General features: G+C 48.9%; 3 protein-coding genes across 4 annotated transcripts; 2 read left to right on the top strand and 1 right to left on the bottom strand.

The window, feature by feature from the left end:
* Positions 1-1,764: 1,764 nt before the first annotated feature.
* On the top strand, positions 1,765-7,309 carry LOC146302692 (uncharacterized). Its single transcript, XM_084696078.1, is given in 5 exon segments — positions 1,765-1,797; positions 1,799-1,868; positions 2,001-3,463; positions 3,549-6,618; positions 6,711-7,309. Coding segments are annotated over 4 exon segments (4,587 nt in total). The 3' UTR covers positions 6,570-6,618; positions 6,711-7,309.
* A 623-nt stretch (positions 7,310-7,932) lies between these two features.
* Positions 7,933-10,173, bottom strand: cryba1l1 (crystallin, beta A1, like 1). The gene is made up of 6 exons (XM_084699153.1): positions 10,059-10,173; positions 9,283-9,365; positions 9,019-9,137; positions 8,704-8,845; positions 8,305-8,447; positions 7,933-8,080 (listed from the first exon to the last, which is right to left on the bottom strand). Exons 2-6 carry the CDS (start codon positions 9,355-9,357, stop codon positions 7,933-7,935), a joined length of 627 nt encoding a protein of 208 aa, XP_084555279.1. The 5' UTR covers positions 9,358-9,365; positions 10,059-10,173.
* A 1,090-nt stretch (positions 10,174-11,263) lies between these two features.
* LOC146302690 (beta-crystallin B1-like) lies at positions 11,264-13,253 on the top strand. 2 transcript variants are annotated; one of them, XM_084699155.1, is made up of 6 exons: positions 11,264-11,290; positions 11,839-11,895; positions 11,995-12,113; positions 12,379-12,511; positions 12,742-12,884; positions 13,082-13,253. In XM_084699155.1, the coding sequence occupies exons 2-6, from the start codon at positions 11,875-11,877 to the stop codon at positions 13,251-13,253; spliced, it is 588 nt and encodes a 195-aa protein (XP_084555281.1). In that variant the 5' UTR covers positions 11,264-11,290; positions 11,839-11,874. The 2 variants fall into 2 exon arrangements, with proteins under 2 accessions (XP_084555281.1, XP_084555280.1); XM_084699154.1 differs by lacking the exon at positions 11,264-11,290 and having other exon boundaries at positions 11,803-11,895.
* The last annotated feature ends 5,623 nt before the right edge of the window (positions 13,254-18,876 follow it).

The raw sequence follows: 18,876 nt of genomic DNA, 5'->3' as shown, positions 1-18,876 counted from the left end.
GAGGCACCTGCGCCCGTTCATCCCGTTCTTCCTGATCAGCAGCCTGGTGGTCGCTCTCATCTACCTGCTCAAGAACATCGTCTACGGCGGCCCCTTCACGGACCCGCTCTTCTTCGTCAAGTTCAACCAGCGCTGGCCCAAGCCTGACCTCAGCCGCAACCTCTCACCCGCCCTGAGCCTGCCCGCTGACCTCTACAACTACACGGGAAATGGAACTATTTGAGGGGGATGAACTGGACAATGTACCTCAATGGGGATTTCTGTGTAGCAGAAAACGCACTCAGGGTGGATCCGTAAGGCTTTTTTTTGTGTGTGGAATGAACATGAAAGCTTCCCTGCGGGGTCTGTTGATTAACTCTGTAATTGTGTTGCTACCTGTCCCATTTAAAAGCTCCTTCAGGGCTAGGCGATATGCAGATTGGTGAATTTCAAAGCCTGTCTGTCTGAAGTCTGGACCATATAATGACTATAATTAGATTACCTCCAATGCTCGGATGTCTTAAACCAGATGTATTACACTATTAACTAGCAGCCTATTTTGAAGTGAGATTCATCACCCAGGAAGAAAAAATGGGAAGAGAAAATACAAAATTGGTGTTGAATAAAAGTTTTGTTTTGAAACTTTGATCTGCCTAAACAGTTTGCAAAACCGTGACACAAAGGTGAGGGCTATGTTCCACGGTCTGATACCCAGTCCTGTGTAATTTTGACGGCGAACATGCCGACTCATGTTTTCAGACTTTTTCATTGTTTCGGATCATGCAAGTCAGTCACCTTCCGTTGTCACGTTGTGGCGAAAAACATCTGAGAATGCTTTAAATTACGTACAAAAGCAGTTATTTCCATTCCTAACAGTGGAGACCATAATACATAATATGTCTTTTTGGTCTACATGTAACCTAGATGGTGGAGCTGACTTGACAGGGGAGTCTGCACCGGAAGCGACCCTACAGAGACATTTATCGAATTAGGATGACCTCACCAAATCAACATACAGTAACGCGCGCTGCGTAGCCACAAGCCAGTTGAATAAAAGTGAAATTCCAAATATATTATTATTTTAGCACCTATTTTTAACGTGTATGCATACATTTATTTCAAGTTAGTTTTTTTATTTGGAGAAGACAGAAAACAATATATAATACGTCAAAGGTGAGTGATGCATGACCATTTTGAGAATGTTTTGATGGTGTCAGTCTGTCTCAGTTGACCACCGCCTTGCACAGAAAGTATTTGGGGGAGTCATGCAAATCCTTCAGTTACCATCACTTAACAATACATACTTTTTAAATATTAGTTCTGTACTTATCTCATTGTTAAGTGATGAAAGCAGGTGCACTTCACAACTCACCTTTCCCAATGTTTATTAGCTAGCAAGCATGCTAGTCTTCGAACGTCATGAGCCAATTTAGCAAACAGGCTAGCTGTCGTTTTAGGTTAACGCTTTACCTAAATGTCGCAAACTCACAACACGTGTCTTGAATCACTGAGAATTGCGTTATTTGAGTAAAGTGATACTAAACTCAATACACAAATACATTTCAAACATAATAAAAGCACACTATGTCCTTAATAGTTTTTAGTTCCGTGATTCAAATTTTACTGCACATGTATTTGACAGCCACATCTTAAAGAGACGATTATCATTGATTTCATTGTAAAGTAATGAAAAGGTGTTGTTTACCTGAAGTTGTTTACATCTCTCTTGGCCCCCTCCTCCCGTCCCCTCACCCGACACCTTTCTTTCTGTCAGTGAATGGAGGGATGTGGCGCTATGGCAGGCCCAGGTTCGAGTCCTTCCATACTGGCTGAACTCCAGAGACAACAGCGCTGCAGCCAGTACTGTGACACGCTGCTCCGGGCTGGGGGTACGGAGGGCATGTCAACACAAACACACACTTACTGACTCATCAACTCTCACACACAATGCACAGACAGGGCCTGGTGTGTGTGTGTGTGTGTGCACATATTACCTACTTGGCTGTTTTCTTCCCCTCCAGGTGTGTCTGTCCCGGCCCACAGCTGTGTCTTGTCTGCTCTCTGCCCCCAGCTCTCGTGTGTTCTGTCCTCCACGCCACCTTCTTCGTCTGGGCAGAGCAACCTGGTCGAGTTCCAGGCTTTTGGGGCCTGTGCCCTGCTGAGGCTGGTGGACTTGCTGTACTCCGGGGAGATGGTGGTGGAGGGGGAGTCGGAGAGGGAGGAGGTGATGGCGGCCGCTGCCAAGCTGGGCATCAGTGGGCTGGTGGAGGTGGGGAGGAGCGAGGCGGAGGATGGAGAGAGGGGCAGAAGAGTAGGACCAAGCTCGACGGAGGGAGAGAGGTGGAAGGAGAGAGTGAGGGAAGTTGGGGTACAGACCGAGCCCCTTGGCAACAGAGACGACCACGTCGCCCGGCGCGAGAGCGGAGGGCGTGACGCGCCAAGCGGCGACGTCACCGAGAGACCCGACGGAAGCGTGACGCCAGCTGGGTTTGACGCAGACGCGGGGATCCGGGCTTGCGGAGCCGTCATGGACATTTCTCATCAGCCTCTCTGTTTGCAGTCCCCGGGCGGGGAGGGGCTGGTCTGTGTCAGAGCTGCAGAGGAACACCCGCAGATCTCCACCTTCTACTCCTCCAGCTCCACTCTCAACCCTGACCCCGTGGCGTCCTACGTAGGTCATGTGACAGCTCTCCAAGAGGCGCAAGCCCCTGCTCCTGCTTCTATGGGCGCCGTTGACCTCCCCCCTCACATCCCATGCATCCCCCTGTCCCTTCTCTGCCCTCTGGACGGACACCAGGCCCCCGACATCTCCTCCATTCTCGAGACCCGGGGGGAACCCACAGAAGCCACGCGGGTCTACGTCATCCCTCCATCCCTCTCCTCCTCCTCTCCGTCTCTCATCTCTTCCTCCGCCCCCTCTGTCTGCATGTCTGCTCACGGGATGGAGGCCTTCCCCCCCGGTGCCTCCGGCCCCCCTCAGGCCGTGGACCTGCTGGAGGGGGAAGGCGAGGAGTTTGAGCAGTTCAGGGGGAACATCCCTGGGTTCATCAGTTACTTCTTGAACCCCGCCCACTTCCAAGATGGGGAGCAGGGGGGCAGGCGGAGGAGGAGGAGGCGTAGGGTGGCGGGGGGGGCCCGGAGGGGTGTGGAGGAGAGGAGAGCCCAGAAGCCCAGAGGCAGACGCAGGGGAGGGGACGTGGCGGGGACAACGGCAGCGAATAAGGAGCAGGTGGCGGCGGAGGTCCCTCAGGGAAGCTGGCTGCGGAGGTTGGGGGTGGGGGCCTTGCGGATGGGGCAGGGCGGGGGCATGGTGGGCAGGAAAGTGTACCTGAAGACCAGGGATATGCTGCAGCCCATCAAGATCCTCTTGAGAAGGAAAAAGAGGCGAGGGCAGAGTGACCTGTGGGAGGTCTCCAGGGCTGGGGTGGAGGAGAGCCAAGCTCCCCAGAGGAAGCCGAGGAGGACCAAGGCCCAAATGATACAGGTAGGGAACAAGATCACATTCCTATTTCTATAGCTAGTCACAGTGTTGAACACGGAACTTCATTTTGTTCGTTATACTGTTTCAGGACGGCTTTTCCATAATAAAGAGGCAGGTTGGCCGCCCAAGAGTCAGGCCCCTCCCCTTCCCCCCCCTCTCTAAATATCTCTTAGAGGCTCTGACCTATGAGCCAGCCGGCCCCCCTGACTCCACCCCTCCTACTGCAGCCTTCCCTACCCCCGCCCCAGCCCCTACCCCCTATCCCATTGCTCCCTCTCCTGTCCCCTACCTGGCTCCGGCCCCAGCCCTGCTCCACACCGCCCCCCTACCCCCCCTGGTCCCATCTCCCCAACAAGACTCTGCCGAGCGGTTCGAGTGCCTGCTACAAGACATCATGATGGACCTCGATTTAATCCCCAACGTCGCTGTGGCAACGCCAACTAACGACCTTCCCCAAGAAGGCGCAGCCACGGCTCCTCCGCCTGCATCTCCTCATCTCCACGGCAACCGGGACCACTCCGCCGAGAGTTTCAACCAACTCTTAACTCTCTCTGCTTTGTCAGCTGGTCACCATGGTGAAATCAATGGCGTCGTCCCAACTGCTTACCCCGTTGCCGAGGGGACAACATACGGGGTTACCTCCAGGTCCGAGTGTGAGGTTCCGCTTATGCAGCAGCAGCAGACGGAGGGCGATCTTAGCGACATCCTGGATCACTTCCTGCTCTCATTTGAGCAGCAGGTTGCTTGCTCGGCAAACAGCGTGCTGAACGGAAACATCCAGACAGACTGCAGCCACTCAGACAGACCACCAGAACCGTACAGCGCCATGAGGAACGACAGCGAAGCCCAGACCCAGACCAGACCAGCCGAGCACAGAGCACACACCAGTTCAGTCTTTGAGCTCACGCACGCAGTTGGCTCTCCGCACGGTGCCGGACACACAGCTTACCAACAACACACGCACACTCAATATGGAGAAGAGCCTGACCCAGTCAGACACTACCCTCTCACACACACCACTCCAAATCCCCCTTCATCTGCTCCTCTGTCTCAGCCTGCCAAGGCAGTGCCCTCTACTGGTCAACCCTCTCACATTCGAATGGAGGAGAAGCCGGTGGAAGAAGGCAGGAGGATGACAAGAAGCCAGGTGAGGGAAGGGATCAGAACCTCGGAGGAGGCCAGGGGAGTGAAGCGGTTCCCTCCGGTACTGGAGCAGACACAGAGACAACAGAATGAAGAAGAATCCACCAAACCCCCTCCCAGCCTATCCCAGCCCTCCAAACCCCCTCTTAGCCAATCCCAGCCCTCCAAAGGCCCTCCCAGCCAATCCCAGCCCACCAAACCCGATCACAGACAATCCCTGCCCACCAAACCCCCTCCCAGCCAATCCCATTCCACCAAACCCCCTCCCAGCCAATCCCAGTCCACCAAACCCCCTTCCAGCCAATCCCAGCCCTTCAAACCCGATCACAGACAATCCCTGCCCACCAAACCCCCTCCCAGCCAATCCCAGTCCACCAAACCCCCTTCCAGCCAATCCCAGCCCTTCAAACCTCCTCCTAGCCAATCCCAGCCCACCAAACCCCCTCCCAGCCAACCCCAGTCCACCAAACCCTCCTCCAGTCAATCCCAGCCCACCAAACCCCCTCCCAGCCAATCCCAGCCCACCAAACCCCATCCATACCAAACCCAGTCCATCAAGTTCATCACCAACAGCCAACCAATTGTCCGAATCAAACCTTTGCCTCCCAGAGAACAACTCAAGTCCATCTGCAGTAGGAAGCAAGACAGAGACAATACCAGACACCTGGTCAGGGAAATGAAACGATTACATAGCATGTGCCCCAGAGGGCAGAAGCTGGACCGCTACGCCACTGTGTCTTTGGTCAAGCTGGAGGACACCCAGCTGCTGGCAGGCACATCAGGGAAACGCCCACACCCTGCCGAACAACCAATCAGGATGCCTGAGAAGGTCAGCGTTCAGACGGTCCAACCAATCAGGGAGATTGAGGATTTGAAGGTGGGCAAAGAGCAAAGGCGGTTCCTCAGGAGGTGGGTAGACAGGTGCCCCTCTGCTCCATCTCCTGGTACCGCAGAGAACAGGGGAGAGAACAGGGGAGAGAACAGAGGAGAGAACAGGGGAGAGAACAGGGGAGAGAACAGGGGAGAGAACAGAGGAGAGAACAGAGGAGAGAACAGGGGAGACAACAGGGGAGAGAACAGGGGAGAGAACAGGGGAGAGAACAGGGGAGAGAACAGGGGAGAGAACAGAGGAGAGAACAGAAGGAGGAAAGGAGAAGAGAAGAGGTTGAGCCTGGAGTCAGAGACAGACAAGCCGAAGAGAAGGAAAGAGGAGGAAAGAGACGAGGATGAGGGGGCAGAGAGAGAGACGGCGTGTCCAGATCATCCAGAACCAGTCAAATCAAACCCTGTCTCCCAAAGGCGTCTGTCCAGCCCAAAACTACAACTCCCAGCCCAGAGGCATCGATCTCCCGCCCAACACAGAGACGAGTCTAGGGAGAAAGGGCCTGTCCCAGTAGAGTTGGACGAGGAAGTAGACGGGATCCATGTGGCCGCAGACACCAGTTTGGAGAAGGTCAGAGAGGTCTTGTGTTCACAGAGTAGAGGGGCAGACATAGAGAGGGTGTGTGGCGGGCCAGGAGGAGAAGACGAAGAAGGAGAAGAAACTAACTGGGCTGTGTTTAGACATCAAGAGACCCCAAGCAGTGAGGAGGACAGTGAGGAGGACATTGACGTGGTAGAGCTGGACTCTGCTGACAGTGTGGACGTTGTTGCCAAGGGGGGTGGAGAGAATGTGGAAGGGGGTGGAGAGAATGTGGAATGGGGTGGAGGAACAGACCAACAAAGTAGTCTTGGCGGGGAATGGAATCCGGGCCTGCTGCATTGTGGGATAGAGAAACCTCCCGTCTCCCTTTCCACGCGAGAGCATAGTAAGAGATCAACAGGAAGCGGGGAGGAGGAAGAGGAAGTGGATGTTTTAGGAGACTACAGTTCTGTCCCTTTGGTCGCACTTCCTGGAATTTGGGGGGAGGGGCTTGACAGCGAGGATGAAGAGGATGTCGAAGAGGAGATTGATGTCACCAGATGATAGTCTGATCACGGTTCCTCCATTAGCCCACTGTCTTGTGTGCTATGAGGTGAGACACACACAAGTGCATTACAGTAACGCACACACACAGAATTATTATGAATATTTTGTCTTCATGCCCCTCCCCCCTTCTCCCCCCAGGTGGTCTCCCTGTTTGCTGACTCCCAACTGCACACGCAAACATCAACAAAAATGTCTAAGAAACTGGAGGATAAACATGTCTTCCCAGTCAAAACAATGAAGAGTGTATTACAAACTAGGCAAAGTTAGAGATTTAAGTAGTCGTTTTTCCAATGTGCAGTTTTGAGATATTGTTTAACCTAATTCTACCTCGTATAGTCAATGTCACTTATTCTCAGTTATTCAGTACGTGTGCTTCTTTTGTTCAGCATGTTGCGTTCAGTTGGTTGTCCTGTTGATTTTATTTAACACCACAGCACTCTGTATCTGTTTTGGCTGACAAGTTCAGGAGTGTTTCAGTTCCCTAGACAAATCACGAAAGATACTTGGAAGAACTCGCATAAGAATTGAGGAATGTTGAATTGTTATCATTGCATCATTTTGCATCAAATACATTTTCCTCAAATTTCGTAATTTATCATTTGCTGAGGGTTCCAGAGTGTGATCACGTCATGGTTCTTGTTTTTGTTGTTTTGTCCGCTTGACATGTTTAAAACCAATTCTACGGAAAGTTTTCTTCTGAATTGCTGATTTAAATAAAAAGAAAATATTTTATCAAACTTTTATGTTTGTGCGAAACTGTCACGAGGTCTGACAGTTGTTCATGTAATATCTTATTTAATTTACTGTCCCTCTCGACAACACACACACACACACGAATGATTCGAACAGACCTGTTGACTGAAGTGACCATGAGTTTATTTGTCAACCTGTGGTTCGAACCTCCTACACACACATGAACACATCAGAGCTGGACCACGGCGGCCATCTTCCCTCCGCTGCATTGGACCGAGGGGGTGGGCAGTCATGTCGAGACCTGCGTCTGACGACCTCTGCTCCGATTGGTTCCAGCACCTCAGGGGGGTTGTGGGTATCCTCCCTGTGGAGCCTGAGGGGGGGGGGGGGGGTTCGGGTGGTTCAGCGCAGGTGTGTGTGTGTGGCTGCTCTAACCAGATAAAAAGACACTGTGTGTTATCTTAGTATCAGTACATCTACTATGTGTCGTGTGTGTGCCTGTGCTTTTACAGTGCGATATCGTCTCATCGTACCGTGGAGCGGCTCTGTGTGTCAGTGGGTCTGCCCATGCTGTCCTGGTCAGGGGAGACGGGGAGAGAGGGCAGTACTAGGGGGTCAAGAAGGGGGGAGGGGGTTGGGGGGTTGCTGTCCTCAACCTGGCCCCCTCTTAGTGCTGGATACGACGGATGGACTGGATCTGAGGGGTCTGGCAGTGGGAGCCCCAGTTCTTCCAGTGCTGGTAGTCTCCGCTGTGCCTCTCACACTCCATGATGTACTGCTGGCCCCTGTATCCAGGGTACTGGTAGCACACAAAGCTGCAGAGAGAGAGAGAGAGGGGGGGGGGCAGTTTAGCTGTGAGCTACTGGGGTTCAGGGCTGGGACTAGCGTGTGTGTGAGACTCTGGGTGAGCATGGGTCAGCTTGTAGCATTTTGAGTTTGGTCTTTTTCATACAAGCCTATATACGTCCCAGTTTGTTGTCATGCTAGAACTGGTTACTTGGTGGATGTTTGCGCCGCGCGCGTGTGCATTGTAACTCACGCGCCACACTGCACGTGCATGGAGCCCACTTCGGGCATGCACCAGCCCATGGCCTGCAGGGAGGGGTAGTCGTCGCACAGCTCCACGCTGCGGCCCATGAAGTTCTCCTTCTCGAAGATCATCATACGGCTGCTCTGGTGGGACTGCAACACACACACGGACACGCCAAGGTGTGTTTACACACCTGAAAGGGCAGCTGGAACTTTTATACACTCTCACTTCCGCTTCTCTTCCCACTGTCTCTCTGTCTCTCTCTCACTCTCTCTCTCTCTTTCTCGCTCTCTCTCTCTCTCTCTCTCTCTCTCGCACATACACACATACACTCTCTCTATCTCTCTCTCTCACACATACACTCTCTCTCTCACTCTCTCTCACACACTCATCCCTAGGTGTACTCACAGCACAGTAGATGGGGCGCAGGGACATGAGGCGCTCCACGTGGTAGGACAGGGAGCCGCTGTAGGAGTCCCAGTGGGGGTACTCTCCCCTCTCCAGGATGAACTGCTGGCCCTGGAAGTCATGGTGCTCAAAGCCCACCCAGCTACACACACACACACAGATGGAGAGAAAGGGGATGAAGATGGAAACTGACACCCACATGGAGTGGGTTCAGTGAGAGTCACTCGACATGTACACACACTCGTCAGTTACAAACGCTGTAGTTCCTGTTCCATACACACACACACACACACACACACACATGTAAATACTTACGCTCCACTCTCCACTCTGATGGAGCGGATGTTATCCAGGCCACACTCCTGGATGTTGCAGCACTCAGAGGTGAACTCCTGGCACTTTCCCTGGAAGTGCTCCTGCTCGAAAACTGTCACCTGTAGAGAGGAAGAGAGGGAGAGAGGGAGAGAGGGAGAGAGAGAGAGAGTCAAAGGAAGAGGGAGAAAGAAGGGTAATAAGCTGGCAGAAATCAGCCATTGTATTTGTGTGTGTGTAAATAATGTGTTGAATGTGTGTAGTAACCTTGAAGAAAGGGGCCATGCCCATTCCCGAGTTAACCATAGATTGCATCATTGGGGATCTTGTAGATCTGTACATCTTTACTCCTGAGATGAAGAAGCAGCAAGGAAGTGGCAGAGAGAGAGAGAGAGAGAGAGAAAGAGAGAGAGAGAGAGAGAGGGAGAGGGAGAGAGAGAGAGGGAGAGTTTGAGGACAAAATTCTACAACAACAACCCTTTCAACAACCCTTGTTCAGTCTCCACTCCGAAACAGAGCTCGACTCTCCTCTATTACGTGTTAAAATATTCTGCGTTGATGAACGTTATAAACGTTCATCTCACTAGTTAGTAAGTTTACTGGTTAATGCCGCAGTGTTATTTGTCCTGGACAGAAATGAACACAGATTTTCTAAACTGGTGCAACACAAGTGTGTCTGCGGAACACCAATTATATAAAATGTACATTAAACATTAAATATACAAATATAATCTACATTTTTCTACTGTAAGATACATTCCTCACATTAAGACACAGGTCTATTAATGGGGATATTAACAAAAAAATGGATGACAAAGCAAGCCTTCTCATTTTTATACAAATAAGCAACGGAATATTGCGCCAACGGAATATGGAGAATAAGGGTAACTGAAGTATGCTACATTAAGTGTAAATATTACACGTGTTTGTATGGTTAGTGCTTTTTGGTGAGTTTTAATTGTATGTGTATAGGTCCTTGAATAAGTCTGTTGCTATCTGACTGTCCCTCATCTGTTAAATATGGAATTCGCACCTTACCTTACCTAGATAGTCACTTATTCGATGAACTCGGGAGTGGCACGCGCCTAACGCCTGTCTCGCGTAGAGCTTTAACCGAATCTGGCGCTTCAGTTATATACCGGTCAGAACAGGAGCGCGCTTGCCAGGGCGCGTCCGTGGTGCGCCGCTAGTTTCCAGCTTCCATTTCGAACATTGACAGCCAAGCACGTTCCTGGCATTTCTGGTAGTTCCCTGCGTCTTTCTGGCCCAGGGAGATGAGCCAGGTCAGCACATCCTATAGATGGCTAGACCTCTCTGTGTCGTTCTGGAGTGAATGGACCGGAAACAATAGTGGACCGATATATTGAGCACCAGTCAGCAGTCCAGCGTGTGCTGGGGCACAATAGGCAGGATAGAGATGGAGAATGTTGGGATTAACGGCGCGCACGCACAGCACAAGTGTCATTGGGGCAGTGAACAGCAGGAGGCTATTCCTATACGTTTATGTACAGACAAATGTTTGAGGACAAAAAAAGAAGCGTTATGTGCATGATTGCCATGTCACCAAGCGCGCGCACAATTACAAAGACTTTGCTCCTTGGTTGCGACTCTACTCAAAAAAAGCAAAAACATGCAGTTTTTTCATGTATAGGAAATGTGATAAAACTCCACAATGGGATTCTTCTGCATAAAGAAAGATGAAACCTTATTTAATTGAACTAGATTAGCATACAATCACCTTGTGTAAATAACAGACAGAACCTCACCTACATCATCCGTGTCTCTCCCTAAAAATAGCTAAAATCTAATTCCACCAACCGGCTGGCAGTGTATCTAAATATCTGTGACTGTGACATTGCTAATTTAGTTGACGTCAACCCAATATTTCCATAAAACATTTAGCCTGACTGTGCTCATCCGGGTAATATTTCAACCAGATTCCCTAAAGAACACTGTGTTAACTTTGAAATATCAACAACGTGAATATCCAGTACAACGTAAAACACAGTATTTAAAGGTATACCGTAAACGGTTCATACGTATTCTAAACCATGATCAGTAACGTTCCATAGCCTCACAGTCACAGTTAAGTGAGATGGCTTTTGGACTTTGTTATGTTCCACAGTCCTCCCACCCAACTCACCTATCCACCCAAACCCTGCCTGTACTCCCCTACCCTGTGACTGTCCCTCTGTGATGATGCGGTGGTTCTATTGTCCCATGCTTCTGACCTCAGCGGGTTTGTTTCTCTCTCTCTAATCCCTCTACGGTGAGCGCCAGCGTATAAAAGGGCGGTGGAAAACTCTGAGCTATACACACTCTCTGAGTGAGGCTCTGCACAGGTATCACACACACACACAGGTAAGAGCGGCAGGCGCACGCATGCACACACACATGCACAGGTAAAGAGGTGTCGGGACAGGAAGCAGGACTTGCAAAACGGCAGTCCCAACTTGTATTACATTTACCCTTCACGTAAGAAGCAACACATACTCAACTGAAACAGGACTTCAACCACGCGTTCTCTTCTCCTTCACTGTCCTGCCTCTCTAATTCCTCCCTCCCTCCATCCCTCTCTCCCCCCATCCATCCCTTCCTTTCACCCTCCCCTCACCCCCCTCCTCCCCCTATCCCATTTCACCACCTCCACCACCTTTCACTTCCACCCTTTCTCTCCTTGCGTGAGGCGCTCATCTCCTCTCCTCCCCTCCTTATCTCCTCCTCTCCTCCTCTCCTCCCCTCCTCCCCTCCTCACCTCCTTCTCTCCTCCTCTCACTCCCAGTCATCATGTCCACTGGAGATAAGTCCAAGGCTGCTTCCCAGACCGACGGGAAGGCTGCCCAGAGCAAGAAGTCCGAGATGGGAATGATGTCCTACAAGGCAAGTATCCCCTCAGAACAGCAGCTCTGGCTCCCTGGGCCCAACTCAACTCAAACACGCCCTTCTGGAGCTTACCATCCCTGTGTTGTTTCCCTTCAGATGTACGTGTTCGACCAGGAGAACTTCCAGGGTCGCATGATCGAGATCAGCAACGAGTGCATGAACGTGTGCGAGATGGGCATGGACCGCGTGCGCTCCCTCCGTGTGGAGTGTGGACCGTAAGTGAACCGCCTGAACAGGCACAAGGACCGCCAGGGAACTGACTCTACACAGTAGCACACACATCACTGTAGAAGTCAATGACCATAGATGGAATTCAACTGAGCTCTATCCTCCAGTATGTGGTATTTGTTTGGCATATTCACCGGACAGCTGGTTGTTGTTAGAAGGGCAGTGTGTGTGTCGCCGTGTCCAGGCTCAGGTGAGTGTGTGTCTGTGGTAGCCGTGTGGCAGCGTGCTGACCTGCAGTCCTGTGGCTTTCAGCTTCGTGGGCTTTGAGCAGATGAACTTCTGTGGAGAGATGTACATCCTGGAGAAGGGAGAGTACCCTCGCTGGGACTCCTGGAGCAACTGCCAGAAGAACGACTACCTGCTGTCCTTCAGGCCTGTCAGGATGGTGAGAGCCTCCTCCCCTCCTCCCCTCCGCTCTCCCCCGCCCCCACCTCCTTTTTTATTCCCTCTCCTCCTCTCCTCTCCCTTCCTTTCCTCTCATGTCCTTTCCTCTCTTCGCCGCTCCTTTCACCCTATCTTTCCTCCCCTCTTCCCCTCTCCTCCGTCATTCTCTCTCCCTCATCCTCTCACACGTCTCTCTCTCTCTTCCCTCGCTCTCTCGTCCCTCTCTCCCAGGACCCTGAGAAGCACAAGATCTGCCTGTACGAGGTCGGACAGTTCAAGGGTCGCAAGATGGAGATCATGGACGACGACGTCCCCAGCCTGTTCTCCTACGGCTTCACCGACAGAGTGGGCAGCATCATGGTCAGCTGTGGAACGTGAGTGCCCCGCAAACACCTGGGAGAATTTGCCTAACTAGCACTCAGGGGCTAGGGTTAGAACGCAGTTAGAGAACACGAGGAACACATGGAACGGGCCAGGAACAGTGAGAACAAATACGGTTGGGGAGTCGCGGAGAGAGATTACGAATCTCTAACCTGTCATGTTCCTCCTCTCTCCCCCCCCCCCCCCGCAGCTGGGTCGGATACCAGTATCCCGGTTACCGTGGTAGCCAGTACCTGCTGGAGAAGGGCGAGTTCAGACACTTCAACGAGTACGGCGCCCGTTGCCCTCAGTTCCAGTCCGTGAGGCGCATCCGCGACATGCAGTGGCACCAGAACGGATGTTACACCATGGCCAGCAAGTGAGGCTCAGGGCGGGCGAGAAAGAGAAAGAGCGGAGGCGAGGGAGAGGGGCGGAGGAAGAGAGAACGGGGGAGAGATGTCTGAGGCCTGGCCTCTACCCTGGCTGAGGCGTGTGACGCTGCACAGCGAGGGAGGAGGGCGAGGCCGACGAGAGAGCCTTCTACTCGCGTAGAGGACGCCTCCGAGGAAGGAGCCGCTGGCGACCCAGACACGCCTCCACCACTCTGTATCTCTGCTCTTCTCTTTCTCCCCCAGGGTCTGACCTCGGCTCCCCCACTCCCATCATCCCCCCTCCCCCCATTCACCTCCTTCTTTTTTGTTCACTATTCCTCCCCCCCCCCCCCTGCAGTTCATTGCAGCACCAAAGAGGGAACGAGAAATATCTTGCTGTTTTACACATGATTCTCGGCTCAGGGTATGATGCACCATGGGAAATTAAGTTTCTTTATCCTCCCCTACTTCCTAATCCTGTGTATCGCACTCCCTCTCTGCTGTACAGAATCCTGGCCAACTTTTCAATAAAAATGAAAATCTTGATTTTAAAACTTTGCCTCTGCATTATGACCAGTTATTTAACACAACCATAACATTACAATATTCACATAAAACCAACAGCATTTTATCAAATAAATGTCCAGGAGCATGTCTCCAATGGTCTGTGTCCTTTGCATGGTCTTGTACTACAGATGGCGCTAAAATACACAAACAATCCTGAGGTGGTTAGAAAAGGGACTTCATAAGAGTCTATTGTTGATGATTTAATCTCTTTTTTTTTTTTTACATGGTTGAATCTCAAAGAACATACCATTCGGATGGTGTTTGTGTTCCAACTTAGCTATGTTGACATCTTTTTGCTTATGGTAAAGAGAGCTAACTTAACAAGTACAGATGTGACACAGGTGCACAATGAATGAATTCATTTTTTATGCGATGTTTATCACAAGATAAGTTGATGAGACCAAACCTTGGAATACTGGAGTTTCAGTTACACAAAATATTGTAAATGTAATTGTTTTGTAACAGAAAATCTCCTGAGTAATGTAAACTCCCTCCATGCCAAGGCCCTTTTAAACACCACCCACAGTAGAGGCCCTCATAGGGGCCTTGTGCAAGGGCCTCGTCCTCTTTCTCTCCTCCCACCTCTCCCTCTGCCCCTAGGTCTTCCTCTCCCCCCACCCCTACATGCCACTACCTCAACAGTGTTTTGGCCGCGGCCTACAACAGGGGCTGTCTCTGATTGGGTAAGAGTATCTGGGGTGGTCTGTGTTGCAGAGGGTGACTTGTTTGTTTGGGTTAGAGCAACTGTGACCATTTGTTTCCCCTCGCTAAAGGACACGGTCGACTCAGTCTTGCCAGCTCTGACTGCGCTTCCCTGGCTGGCCGTTCTGAATGGCCTCGACCTGCGCTGGACCTCGCAGCCGCGAGGCCGCTTGCTGCTGTGCGTCAGCCTGTGGAAGGTGCGGCCGGCAAGAGGTCAAAGAGCAGGGGCTGCAAAGGGGGCGGACTCTCGCTGCTGTGGTGTTTCCTGAGTTGCTTCATCTGGCTCGAGAGACGTCCGTGCGTCATGTCATGATTTGCAGGGTAACACTTATGGATCATTCTGAAAGAGACCTCTTTGGCCTTGTTAACGAGCAAGTATTTGTGTGGCCGGGATATTGTATCAAGATAAAACATCCTAATAATTGAGCACAATTCTTCTGCATTAAAAAGCTGACTCACCAGTAAGATACGATAATTGAACCAATTCTAATAAAATAAAGACTTGTTTCTATACAAAATGTCCCTATTGTTCTAAATCAAATACCTATGAGGATATAAATGATGATTATATATTCTCCTTATATATAACCTTGCCTAATTCCTCTTTTCAAATCAAATCTAGGAGAGGTGCCATGCTTTAACTGAATTTAATTGAACTGTTCCCATTCATATAGAGTTTTAATTGTACTACAAAATAATTCCCTAAAACCAAATTTCTTAAGGGAGAGAAATATAAATGTTCCACCGTATTGAAGGCTTTATAGAAGTCAAAGAAGACAATGAAACTATCCTCTAAAATTAAATCTGAATAGTCAATAAGGTCTAGGACCAATCGGATATTATTAGATATATGTCTATTCCTCATGAAGCCAGATTGGGTCTCCTCAATAATTTAGTCCAACACTGCCTTCATTCTTTTTGCAAATATAGAAGCTAATATTTTATAATCATTACTGAGCAGACAGATTGGATGCCAATTATTGAGCAAAACCAAGTCTTTGAGAATTTGGCCTGCTCATTAGAAAATGACCTATGACCGTGCTAGCACAATATTGTTTTTTCCTCGAAAGACATTATGGCTTGCCTCGCCTCTCCTCCTCATGAACATTTAAAGCTACAGACACAGAAATGGCACGTCTAAAGGAAAGCTCATTGTGGATCTGGCTTGTAGTGGCTGCAGTTCTGCAACAAGGCTGAATTTCAAGAAAGAGACTTCAGATACAGTATTAGGGGACCACTAAACCCTACATAAAAGCATCCAAAAAGCAGCATGTCATGGGACCTTTAAGGTCTCCAAATAGGGTATGTACATTGGTTGGACTGAAAATGGCCCGGGTACTGTTCTATGTGCCCTAATGCACTTTGTGGAAAAAGTCCTGGAATGAAACGAGAGGATTTCTCCATTTTATGGTATGCTCATGAATATTTAGATAACCTGCGCGCTGATTGGTTTGGTCTACAACGAGCGAAGCTGCAGCGTAAAGACACCACCTGGCCAGCAGCACTCACTGAAACATCCAAGGTGTAGATATTATGGAGATATTAGGTGTTCAACCTTACATGTTTGAGCCTGAATCAGAGGAAGAATCTGATGTAGAGGGGCAACCAGTCGCTCGTAGATTGGCAATGACTACTTCAGAGTGGTAAGTTTTGCAATTACTTCAATTTGCCAACACCAAACATCACCCGTTAGCTGTAATACTAGTGTAATACTCGTACTTCAGTGTCGTAGCCTAAGCATAATACTGCCTATAAGCCTAAGCCTATACTGTTGCACATTTTGATTTGTTGTTTGTAATAAAAAATATATTTTTTAAACTTAGAAATTGTTGGCTCTGTTTTCACTTGTTTGAGGGTGTCACCTCCCCTTTTGGCCTTTGGGAACACAAGTCTGTCCATTAGTTTCCAAACAACAGAAATGTTGTAACACAGTTGTTAAAGTCACTTTTGTATGCATACACTAAGGGAAATCCTGTTAACTCACAGCAAAAGCAGTTGCTAAACCTGTAATCTGTGCCCAAGATGTACTCTACCCAGTGTTGTTCCAAGTGCCTTTCACTTAGAGCAGCCTAAAACTGAAATGATTTGCATTTTGATGGCCGGCAATTAGGCCTGATGTCTCCAGACCATTGCTCATGTCTCACACCTTCATTGAACAAAACCAGTTTCTGCAGACAATTTGTCCCCCATTCACATTTGCCTTTCTAAAGACTTGTTATATTGTGTGTTGAAGTTCATAGGGAGTGTACATACTTGCATAGCATTGCAATGACCAAGGGAGGCATCACATCCTTTCCCAAGAAGTATTCAGCTACTCAATCAAATCAGATAATGGTTGTATCCTTTCTGGTACTCTGCACTTAACATTGTACTGGACCTACTGACATTCTTAAGTTATTCCTGCGATGCCTTCAATTTTATTGCACTTGCTGTGCTTTTTAATAGTTGTGTTATGTCCACAGTGGAATGACTTCACAGTGGAGTGACTCCACAGTGGATGTCTGGTAATGATGGCTTAAGCTTTTCAACATCAGTAAGGTACCTCTGGCTTGTTAGGACCTCAGAAATGAAAAACCTAAGAGAAAGTCTATTTAAATTGTAATTTAAACCATGAATATTGATGAAGATACACAACGTGTGTTGCTTTAGAATAGAGACCTGGTTGAAAGCACTTTCTACTGTCCTTTGAGGCCTTCGGTTGATGTAAACGCTTGGGGAAAGCTGGGTCAGAATGACTGTGGACATCTTGAATGTGGTTTGCTACCTTCTCTGTTCCGGAGACGGAGCTCGTGGCACACCAGTACAGGTGGTTGACTGTGCTCCTATGCCACTTTTTCACCAAAGCACAGTCCTAGTCTTTGCCAAGTTGTTCCAGCTTCTTTGACAACCCTAATGAAATTAGTTTACATACCAAACACAGCAAGATATAAAAATTGTCGAGTGATTGAATTTATGCAAAAGTCTTGACAGCCGTGTTCAGTAGTCAACGTCTTTATCTTGTAACAATATATAAATAAAGGTCACATTACCTTTTGCTACATGCCATACGTCGTAGTAGTGGTGGGTGATTTTACGTTCCCTCAGGAACTTTTGGATCTGAGGGTGACGATCTGTGATAATAGCTCTATGTAGAAAGAGAGACACACAGACAGTAGGTATCCATTAACCTTTTTCCATTCTGTATCAAAACTGGGGCTTATGTACACACTTGTCTGACCATTTTGACCACATGTATAACATTGATAAGACAACAGTTTCTAATGACGCTATTGTCAGTATTACTTGTGCATATGCATGTGATCTCTTGCGTTAGTCATAATGATTTCAAATACCTGCACCAGCTATATGTCTGCGATTTTGTTGGTCTGCACAACCATGATTGCTCCCATACTTTGCAGAATGTCCAATAGAATGCAACGGTTTTTAAATTTGTATTCAATAAACATGAGAGTGGAATTATTCACTGTAATGCAACACCTCACCTGAAATTGTTGGTATAATGCATACTCATTCAAACAGAAAGAAAACAAGTGTACCCGGTGAGTCCGATCACCCAAGAGAAAGACACTGTTTGCCTTACTGAGCATTTGAAGCTTTTTTGTTTGCCATTCAGTCCAGCTGTGGATTATAACCAGTTCCAGGTATGACCTGGCTATTCTGAAAGCATCACACGTTTGTGTTCTCAGCTGCATTGCCTCAAACATCTATACAATAATTAAAAGTAAATCAGTTGTGAAGTGAAGGTTTGACAAACACATTTTGCAGGGTGTGGAAGAAATGTAGATTTCCTGTGTGCTTACATTATTCACTAATCAAGAGAACTAGTCATTGGATACTAGTTAGTATGTTCTCATGTAAGCTTGCTATTAATAAGAGTAGATTGTGTCTATGTGTCAGGGTTAATAGATGTTTGAGATCAGGAGAAAGTACTGGCTAAATGGTCCTTGTCATGACAACAAGGAGAGCTCCAACTATGTGTTGGGAGCTGTGAATCTCTTTCTCTGAGACTGTTGTAACGTCATTACTGCCTGACTGTCACTATCTATGTTTACATTCTTGTGCCCTATAAAAGATGGTCCTCTGTCCTTCAGAGCGGGGAGAGACTTGATTGAGACCTAAGCCTGGTGTTGTGTTGTCATTTATTGTCAGAGGTCTGGTTTTCTCTCCCAATCTGCAGATTGATAAATACTTATTAAAATCCAGAACTCAACTGAACTTAGTCACTCCGTTTATGAAGAGACGGACAAAACACTTTCTTCATCAAGGGGACAATGATCACAGTACCTTTTCCAACTTCAAAATGAAGCTCCACAAAAGTAAATGGCAGCAGACAGCTGAAGGTTCCCCACAGGGGTGCTCCCAAGAA

The sequence above is a fragment of the Hypomesus nipponensis genome, chromosome 1 (genome assembly GCF_054491055.1).
Source record: "Hypomesus nipponensis isolate SF chromosome 1, ASM5449105v1, whole genome shotgun sequence".
NCBI lineage: Eukaryota > Metazoa > Chordata > Actinopteri > Osmeriformes > Osmeridae > Hypomesus > Hypomesus nipponensis.
The sequence above is the reverse complement of the archived record's forward strand: the minus strand, read 5'-3'. Positions and strand labels throughout refer to the sequence as shown.